This window comes from Cololabis saira, chromosome 1 (genome assembly GCF_033807715.1).
Source record: "Cololabis saira isolate AMF1-May2022 chromosome 1, fColSai1.1, whole genome shotgun sequence".
Taxonomy (NCBI): domain Eukaryota; kingdom Metazoa; phylum Chordata; class Actinopteri; order Beloniformes; family Belonidae; genus Cololabis; species Cololabis saira.
The window spans coordinates 28,917,553-28,927,035 of NC_084587.1; the positions used below are offsets into that span (position 1 = coordinate 28,917,553).

A 9,483-nucleotide genomic window follows, 5' to 3' on the forward strand; every position below is an offset into this window, starting at 1 on the left:
GGGGGGTGGGGGCATGGCCCAGGGGCGTCAATTGGGTATGGCACGGTATGGCAGCCGCCACACCTTGGCTTCAAGGGAAAATGTTAATGTTTGTTTTTTTAATACATTTATGGAATTACTCTGTGTCTATTTGTATGGATTATTCTATTATTTAATACATATAAAATAACTACAAATGCAAATTAGAACAACATGATCGATTTCACTAGTTATTATACACTGCAAAAACTCAAAATCTTAACAAGAATATTTGTCTTATTTCTAGTTAAAATGTCTAATTTTTTTGTCAAAAAAAATCTCATTACATTTAAGACAAGACTCAAAAACAACCATTTTCATCTGTTTCAAGTAGATTTTCACTTAAAATTATAAGTGGAAAAATCTGCCAGTGGAACAAAATTTTTTTGCTTGTAATGAGAAGATAAATCTTGTCCCACTGGCAGATTTTTCTACTTATTTTAAGTGAAAATCTACTTGAAAACAGGTGAAAATGGTCAAATAACAAGTTATTTTTCTGGTGATTACTCTTGTTTTAAGTGTAATGAGATTTTTTGACTAAAAATGAGGCATTTTAACTAGAAATAAGACAAATATTCCTGGTAAGATTTTGAGTTTTTGCAGTGAGCGAGACTGCATTTGAAAAAGTTCCAATTTTCTTGACCACACAGATAAGCTACATAGCAGACTTCTGTGATGAGTATTTGCTGGACGTGTTGATTGATACTCTAGTTAAGTTCTGTGACTTGTAACCTTGCCATACCTTAGCTTCCACTGAATTGACACCACTGGCATGGCCAAACAAACTGGCCACCCCTGCCTACCCTACGCCGTCGATGTAACGCGGATCCATAAATCAGGCTTGATGAGCCGCCACGACGCTCCTTGTCTCCACCAATCACACAGGAGAGGGGGGAGAAACCGAGCCTGATGGAGAGAGGATTCCTGTGAGCTGCTTGCTGACGACAGCTCTCTAAGAAGATTAAAATGTCTGTTTGAGTCTCCCCGGCTCATGCATGCTGGAGTCCCGTGTTGGTGAAGCAGAGAAGATGAGCCTCGACTACAGCGTCTGGGACCACATCTACGTGTCCGACGATGAAGACGTCGCCTGTCCCTTCGTGGACACTCCGAGCTTGTTCAGGATGAGACACCGGGTCAGCAGTGACACTAGTAGTAGCCGTGGAGTTGGGACTAACTAAATCAGCCTTTAGTGGGACTTGTAGAAGCGGCATCAGCAGCGAGGAGTCGACACACCGAGTTTGGGCTGAATGTTGAATATTTGTCTAGTTGTGTGGTCTCTGTCTTTTCTTTTATGTAACAAAACAACCTGTTGAGTTTTAAAATGAGCTGTAGATTGTCGAGGAAGCAGCGAAAAAATAAAAACCGTCATTCAAATGTATGTTTTTCAATTAATAGAAATCCATAGATGTCTATTATAAAAGTTAGAGACACTGAGAAAGGAAATACTTGGGAAGTGACTATTTTTGAACACAAGCCATCAAAAGATAGCCTGAATCAAGTTGTATCAGCTGTCAGAATGATTGAAACTAAATATCCAGACAGCTACAAACATGAAAATGTTTAAAATCTGCATCATAATTTAATAAGTAATACGTTGTCGTTGGTTTTGTTTTCATTTTTCATTATTATTGATGTTATTATTATTATTTTGAGGCATCTGCTGGTTGGTAAATCGACTGAACTTATTCAGTTTTATAGTTTTACAGCTACATATGTGTATTATCTACCAGAGAGTGAGGACGTGTAATGGAGAGATACCAAGACTCCACAGTCTTCATCACGGCCATGTGGGAATGAAGTTTCTCCAAATGTTTTAATCATTTTATAAATTGTACCTGAGTAAGGTGAAGTTGGCACATCATCTGTCATCGGACTGAGTATTTTCCTTATCTTTAAAAAATTCTCACAAACTATGAACTAATGTTATTGCTTATATTTTATTTTTTAAGTTGAATTTCAAACTTTCAAATTGAAACAATGAGTTGAGGTTTTTAGATACAAGTTTTCATCAGTATCGACCACAGAGGGAAATGCATTTTGCAAAAAGGAACAGCTTTGTGAAAACAACATGAATAAAGAGCGTGAGCACATTTGTGGTTGTCACAGTTCCTCCAAAGGTCATGCTCTGTGTGTCGGCTCTGATCTGAGTAATAAGCTTAACTTGTTGACACCTTGCTGTCACATGACTTGACTAGTGAAAGATCTCGAAGACTAACGGTGTCTAGAAATCCCCTGGTTTCCCCTTGTAGTTTTCACTTGTTTTTTTATATGTGATGTTTGTGGAAACTTCAAAACTTGCCTGTATGTGTGAAAGTGACATCATGTGATGATGAACTGATGTGCCGCTGTGGTTTTCATGATGACTTAATGTGTGCCTGTATAAATTTCACTACCCACTTATTTTATGCAATTTAAGACATTCAAGCATAACATTTACTGTGTTTTTTGCACACAAAATAAAGATTAAATGCAGAAAAAAGTCTGCATTGTGTAAAATGTTACATTTGATTGATTGATTGTGGCTCATGTGCAGAGAAAAAAAATAAAGGGGACTGGCCAGGCTACTTTTGAGCATTTCTTTTTTAAATCAAATTCCTTTTGTGATACCATTATCCAAATACGATCTCTGCCTCATATCTCTTTTTTTTATTTCTTTTTGGTCTACTCTTACACTGCAACAGGAGCGGCTGGAGAAGATGGCTGAGTTTCAGCAGAGAGGTGAAGACCTGCAAGATAACTATGTAGAATGCCAGCATCTGCTAGCGGAAGCTCAGAGACGCCTGGAAGACATGGAAGAAGGAAAGAAGGAAGGAGAGGATGAGGAGGAGAGAGAGGCTGAGCTGAAGAAAGTCCGGGCCGAGGTGAAGAAACTGAAGAAGGATGAAAAGTCCTTTCAGAAACTGATAGAGGAATACCGGCAAGAAGAAAAGAAGTTACCTTGGAATGTTGACACTATCAGCAAAGAAGGTTTTAGCAAGGTAATGACGGGGATCAGGATTAAAAAGTGCAATTTCACACGTCATTATCCTGATCTCTCTTCAATTTTTGTTCTCCAGAGTGTACTCAACATCAAGCCTGTAAAAAAGGAGGAAGCAACAGAGGAGGAAAATGTGGAAAAGCACAAGACCTTTGTGGAAAAGAATGCCAAAGAAATCAAACACTTTGGTATGATTTTGTTTGTTTGTTTGTTTTTGTGAACTTTGTGTGTTGCCCTTTTGTCTGAAAATACAAAAGTGTAATTATTTTAGCTTCCTCAGACAGTCATGGCTGACCTCTAAATATGAAATCCAGCTTTCCCCAAAAGTAAACACAATACATTCCAGCTTCCAGCCTCTTCCTGCACCATTTGAGCAGGAAGAGGCTGGAAAAACAAACATTTTGTAGACAGAGTTAAGGCTGTGCAGTTAGAAGCAGGTCCAAGTACTAGCAGCAGACTCCAGCTTCATTAAAATGGACATGTTGGTGTTTTTTTCTTAACATTCTAAAGAAGTAAGCAGTCAACATCTCTTGAAAGAGATTACACACTTTTCAAACTAGCTGAACATCAGATAACCTCACAACTTTCCATATGTGATTTCAGTCAAACTGAATTTGGTACACAGCTCATCCTTGTCGTATTGATATCACACCAAGTGCGGGTATCGCTGGTGTGTGAATGTGAATGAATGTTCTGGTGGTGATCGGAGAGGCCGTTGGCGCTGATGTTGCCATGTTTCCGTCAGTCCGCCCCAGGGCAGCTGTGGCTACATACGTAGTTTACCATCACCAAGTATGATTGGAGTGAATGAATGATGCAGCTATTGTGAGGTGTCTTTGAGTACCTAGAAAGTACTATATAAAACCTATCCATTATTATTATACATACATACATACATACATACATAGACAGATCAGTGTGGGTTGTTTTTGTCAGTACCATTATGTGGGCTATTTAACAGTCAATTACATGTTTTATTTTCAGTTTCATTTCAAGTTTTTCCTTGTAGAGCAACAACAAGCTTTTTTGTGGAACATTTGTAGAATTCCAAACACATGGTTTGTGCTTTGCTGCAGAGTGCACTCTGGTGGACAAACTATGCAATGTTAATGCTTTGTTTTCCATATTATTTCTCATTTTTACATTTTCGTTACCTTCATCATCATTATACTAAAAAAATTGGAAATACCTAATTTCAGACAAAGAAAATCATTTCAGGGATAAATTGAACGAGATTCAATCATAAGATAAGATAAGATAAGATAAGATATCCTTTATTTTCTCCCTCAGTGGGGAAACTTATTTTGTTGTCAGCAGTACACTTAGCACACACATGTAGGGGAGGGGTAAAAAGACTGAAAAGTCAGAAATAAAAAATATATACAAAAATACAAAAAGATACACGGATGATTTACTTTACTAAGGAAAATATTGCATTTATACGGTTGACATATTAATGCGAGATCTGATTCTGTGGTTTACCAGGTATGTTGCGACGTTGGGACGACAGTCAGAAATATTTGTCGGACAACCCACACCTGGTGTGTGAGGAGACGGCAAATTGTCTAGTTGTCATCTGCATTGACTTTGAAATAGATGAGGTGAGTGTTGCTAGGAGAGCATATAAGCACATGCACTTGGCCTGGAAAAAAATCAAATTCTGTCTGGTTGAGTGAGCAAAGTTGCAATTCTCCTCGTAGAAACATGCACTCATGGAGCAGGTTGCCCATCAGGCCATCGTCATGCAGTCCATCTTGGATTTGGCTCGGACGCTGAATGTTGACCCGAGAGGCTGCTTCAGACAGTTCTTCTCAAAAATCAAAGTTTGTCGAAACTGCAGTTACTAACACATGCTTTACAGACTTGTGGACAAAATCAGTTTATCTGTCTGTAAAAATTTGGTTTCCAAACGCTTTTGTTTGCATCTCAGATTGCAGATAAGCCATACCAAGATGCTTTCAGCCGTGAGTTGGAGCTGCTAAAAGATCGAGTCCGCAAATGTGCACAGATTAAAATGGAGGGTGCGATGAAGGAGCTGGAGGAAGAGGAGATGCAGAAGAGACTTGGTCCAGGAGGTTTAGACCCAGTAGAGGTCTATGAATCACTTCCCCAGGTGAACTATAAACCAGTACAGTATATGCACACATTTGTTGCACGTCTCAGAACTTTTTTTTTAATACACACACATATATATATATATATATAATGGATGCTCTATTTTTTTTGATTGAATTATGTTGTAATATTTTGACTTGAATATTTTGTTGCATGTCAGTTTATCTTTAAACACTTCAGGATTGACATTTCCCGTGTTTCCTGCAGACTTTGTAAGGATGTTTACTATAAATACACTCCTATAAGATTTATTCGTAGCTGCTTGCTCCTTAGCTATCAATGACATCTGCATTGCTCTGTTTCCCGGAGAGCGGTGAGAGGACACTGTCTCTTTCTTTGAGCATAGTTTGCGTCCGACCTCAAGTTTAACAAAAGTGTTGCCATTTGGATAACGACAGAAGTCAACTTTCTGTTGGTCTGCAGTGTTTCTGACCGTAGTCAGATATGATCTCTGTTCAAGTGGAATTTCATCCTTTACTTAGTTTGCACATGTTTGCGGTGGAAGTTATTACACATTTGTATGAACCCTAACCTGAGTATAACTGGAGTAAAAGGATGGGTTTTGTTGAAAATATGATTGGCATTATAATCATCAAAGTGTTGATAATTTCTCAGTAAAAAATGTGTAGGCATTTTTCTCCATGGACTTACTATGACAGCTCATGTTTCATAGGAATTTCAAAGGAGCTTTGATGAGAAGAACATTCAGATGATGCAGGAGGCGATGGACAAGCTTGATCCTGAGGTGAGTGTGCACTGATTTCTTGGCTGGGGACCAGAAGTGCACAATTTTTCAGTTTGACCAACTCACCGGTGACCGATGGATTAAGAACAGACCAATCGGATTATTCATTCGTTCCTTCCTTCTTTCTATGGTTTTAATCAGTAAAGGCATCATCCTTATTGTGTTGGGTAATCTGATTACTTACAGGCTCCTTCAAACGACGTATTGTCCAGTAGACAAAAGACCTTGAAAAAATAAACGATAGACTTGAGAGAGAAATTGGCCATTTGGCAATAATCTCATATATTTACATTAGTGTGTTGTCCCATTTTTTTTAAACACTGACATGATTTATTCATGCAATAATTTTTGTGAAATTGATGAGGAAAAGAATAAACTACCACGTTTGGGTTTTTTTTGTGTGAGTGGGGTCATATAAAACAGAATACAGAAAAATAAAATCTCTCTGTTATGATGCTCAATATTTCATTTCATTAAGTTCAGAGAAAAAAAACAGCTTTTGTTTTGAATGCAGAAGTGGAAAGACAAAAAGAAAGAAATACTTAAACTTGTTTCTTCTGTATAATTTTTGTGTTTGCTGTCTGGTCACATTTATCTTTAATTTTGATTCTAATTTACAGTAATACAGGATGACTCATTTTTTATGTATGACTAAAGGTGAGAATTGAAAAGGCATTCCAAATTTTACAAAAAATCAGAACCGTACGCTTTAAGTTTATCAAATGTGATAGGGTATAGCAAATCAAAAGCAATAAGTAATCCATAAGCTAATCTTAACATGCGGTGACCGACCCATAGTTGTATGTAGTTGCTGTAACTTGCAGACGCGTTACGTTATCGGTCTTTTCCTTTTCGTCTTGGAATAAAATACATTAACACAGTTGTTTTGAATCCAAAAATCCTCTCAAGGCGTGCTTACTTGTTGAAACTTGTGTGATCATGAAGAATAGGATCAAAGTGCAGAATTGATAATGACATCAGCATACAGGAAATTTAATAATTTTCCATCCATAATTATTATCATACTTGTTAAAACGATTCAGTTTAGTAGACTATTGTACATTACTCAAAGGCTACAAATAAGCCACGCGATCTGCATTGGTGGATCAATATAACCCTCATATAATAATATCTTCTACCGATCAAATTCTAATAGCTTGTTCAGAGGTGAACAAGTTTGTTTTTCTACAGGAAGGACGATACCATCTGATGAGGTGCATTGATTCAGGACTCTGGGTCCCTGATAAAGGAGAGGGAGAGGTGGAGGAGGAGGAAGAGGAGGAAGATTATGAATAAAACTGTCAACTAAACAACTCATCACTTTAAGAAACCTTATTTTATGTGTTGTGTAATGTTGTATGTGGTTTTGTTAAGTAAGTGCATTATAATGTACATAAAAACTTGTACTTAAAAGGAGATAACCTAATTGTAAGGCCAGTAGAACTATTTAAATAATCTTAAATGTATTTGTATAAAATGTATACTGTATATGAATATTTGATGACAAATGGAATAAAGACTTCAGCAAATACTTTATATTTTTCTGGAAGTTTTTATTAATTTGTTTATAATATCTAAGATTTATTTTTGTTCCTGATACTTTATTAGCCACCACCTCTTAGGTGTCATGTTCTCACGCTATTTTCGTAGGTTTTAACTTTAATAGTTGGTTTAACAGTAACTTGATTTTAAAGTAAAGTATAATTATTTTTAAAATAGCTTGTAGAAAGAGCTGTTGGATTTCTGAACCACATTACCAGAACCAATGTGAGCTCAGTTACGGTAAAACAAGAATGGCCCTGATGGGAAACTGTCCAACATGTTCGTCTACAGGCTTGACTAATAAAACTTTCATATAAAAATTCATGCAAATGGGACAAAATGTTCGAATTGTCTTCGAATCACAGGTCAGGTGTCTCAATCCAGCTGCATCTATTATCTTGCTCTGGTTAATAGCCCCACCTGCAGTCCATATGAGGAACATTATTACTTCCAACAATCTTAATTAAAGGTATTAGAAGAACTACGGACTTATCATACAGGTGACACTCATTGCAAAGCTCCACCCAATTTTTCACCTGTTAGCTCATATTTATCTGTTGTTTGCTTAATACATTCATCTGTTAATTAAACGACGAAACTTTTAATAGCCAAATGAGTTTGTCCTGTTCGACTAGATGGGTTTGTGTTTCCCTGTTCTCTAGAAAGTGAGACAAGCAGACGTTTAAATTGGAGGATGAAAACTGTGAATACTCTCAAATAAGTCGAGGGCTTTATGACAATGTTTTTTAATATCATTCTTCAATCAATGGACTTGTATACTGACTTTGTGGCTTGGTGTTAAGCTGATTCAATGGTCAGTTAATTGGCAAGTGCTGCTCTGGAATTAGTGTGAGTCCATGATGATGAGTTTCAATGGGTTAAACAATATTTACATATTACTTTCAAGTCATTTTTCAGTTAAACTTTTATTCTAAACTGGGTTTGGTTTGTATTACTTTGTCAGATTCCTGGCCTGTTTAGCTCCCTCAGCTTTCTCTTTGTCGTCCGCATTAATAATCGTTGATTTTCTCTGTCTGTGATATTTTTATCATCATTTGAGGATTTGTTTCCCCTTCAAGAGCACGCTATCAAATGGAAGCAATTACTTTAGATACCTGGAAGATCGGATAAAGGTTGTGTGTGTGTGTGTGTGTGTGTGTGTGTGTGTGTGTGTGTGTGTGTGTGTGTGTGTGTGTGTGTGTGTGTGTGTGTGTGTGTGTGTGTGTGTGTGTGTAAGTGCGTGCGCGCGCGCGCGTGCGTGCGTGCGTGCGTGCGTGCGTGCCTGTGTGTGTGTGATTCACATTCTATCAATGTCAAACATTGACATGTTTACTAGACTACCTCAGTGTTGTTGCTCCAACATTGAGATTATGATGGGATTAATTCCTGAAATAATCACTGGCTTGACTTGTAGAGCTGAGACAGATTATCAATTTTAAAACCATTTGATTTATTAACTATGTCGAGGGGGATTTTCATGGAGAAATTTCAATTAGTGTCTGATTTCAGGTCCCCATGTGAAAGTATTGATGCCTTTTCCTTCCCTAACCCTAAATGATTCACTGATCAGCAATAACATTATGACCAGCAGCCCTAATATCTTCATTTGTGCTTCCAAACCTTTCTGACCAGTCATGTCTGTCAGTCTGCATGGAGAACATCTGAGGGTGTCCTGGAGTGTGTGGGGTGTGGGTTGGGGTCCATCAGCTCCCACCAGATTGATATCTGGGGAGTTAAATGACCTCAAACTTTTAGTCAGAGTAATAAAGTATATCATTGTGATGCACCATGATAATCTTTTTTGACTGCCGTTGATAATCCTGGCTCAGAGAACCTCAGTGTCAATATCCATATTCATATTAAATTGTTATATTCAAGAAAAAAAACAGATTGATTCATATTACTGAGTGTTTTCAGAAAAAACACCCAGTAACCCAGTAAATATGCTGCATGTCCTCGAATGGATTTAAAAGGACATAGCAAACAGGAATGAGAAAAGGGCATCTTTCTATGATTATTCTAATGTCTTTTCTTAAAACAATAATATATATATATATTATTGTTTGTATGTATATCAGTGATGTGT

General features: G+C 37.3%; 1 protein-coding gene across 2 annotated transcripts; it reads left to right on the forward strand.

The window, feature by feature from the left end:
• The first annotated feature begins 966 nt into the window (after positions 1 to 966).
• Positions 967 to 7,391, forward strand: cdc37 (cell division cycle 37 homolog (S. cerevisiae)). Of its 2 annotated transcripts, none has more exons than XM_061731255.1 (8): positions 967 to 1,151; positions 2,700 to 2,996; positions 3,075 to 3,183; positions 4,481 to 4,596; positions 4,696 to 4,818; positions 4,926 to 5,108; positions 5,784 to 5,855; positions 7,047 to 7,391. In XM_061731255.1, exons 1-8 carry the CDS (start codon positions 1,014 to 1,016, stop codon positions 7,149 to 7,151), a joined length of 1,143 nt encoding a protein of 380 aa, XP_061587239.1. In that variant the 5' UTR covers positions 967 to 1,013; the 3' UTR covers positions 7,152 to 7,391. The 2 variants fall into 2 exon arrangements, with proteins under 2 accessions (XP_061587239.1, XP_061587244.1); XM_061731260.1 differs by having other exon boundaries at positions 7,051 to 7,391.
• The last annotated feature ends 2,092 nt before the right edge of the window (positions 7,392 to 9,483 follow it).

What these genes read in the sequence shown, in the direction of transcription:
- cdc37 (XM_061731255.1), top strand. Translation starts at nt 1,014, where the DNA reads ATGCTGGAGTCCCGTGTTGGTGAAGCAGAGAAGATGAGCCTCGACTAC. An exon ending in TGTTCAGGATGAGACACCGG is followed by an intron (nt 1,152 to 2,699) that starts GTCAGCAGTGAC and finishes ACACTGCAACAG; the next exon opens with GAGCGGCTGGAGAAGATGGC. An exon ending in TCTATGAATCACTTCCCCAG is followed by an intron (nt 5,109 to 5,783) that starts GTGAACTATAAA and finishes CATGTTTCATAG; the next exon opens with GAATTTCAAAGGAGCTTTGA.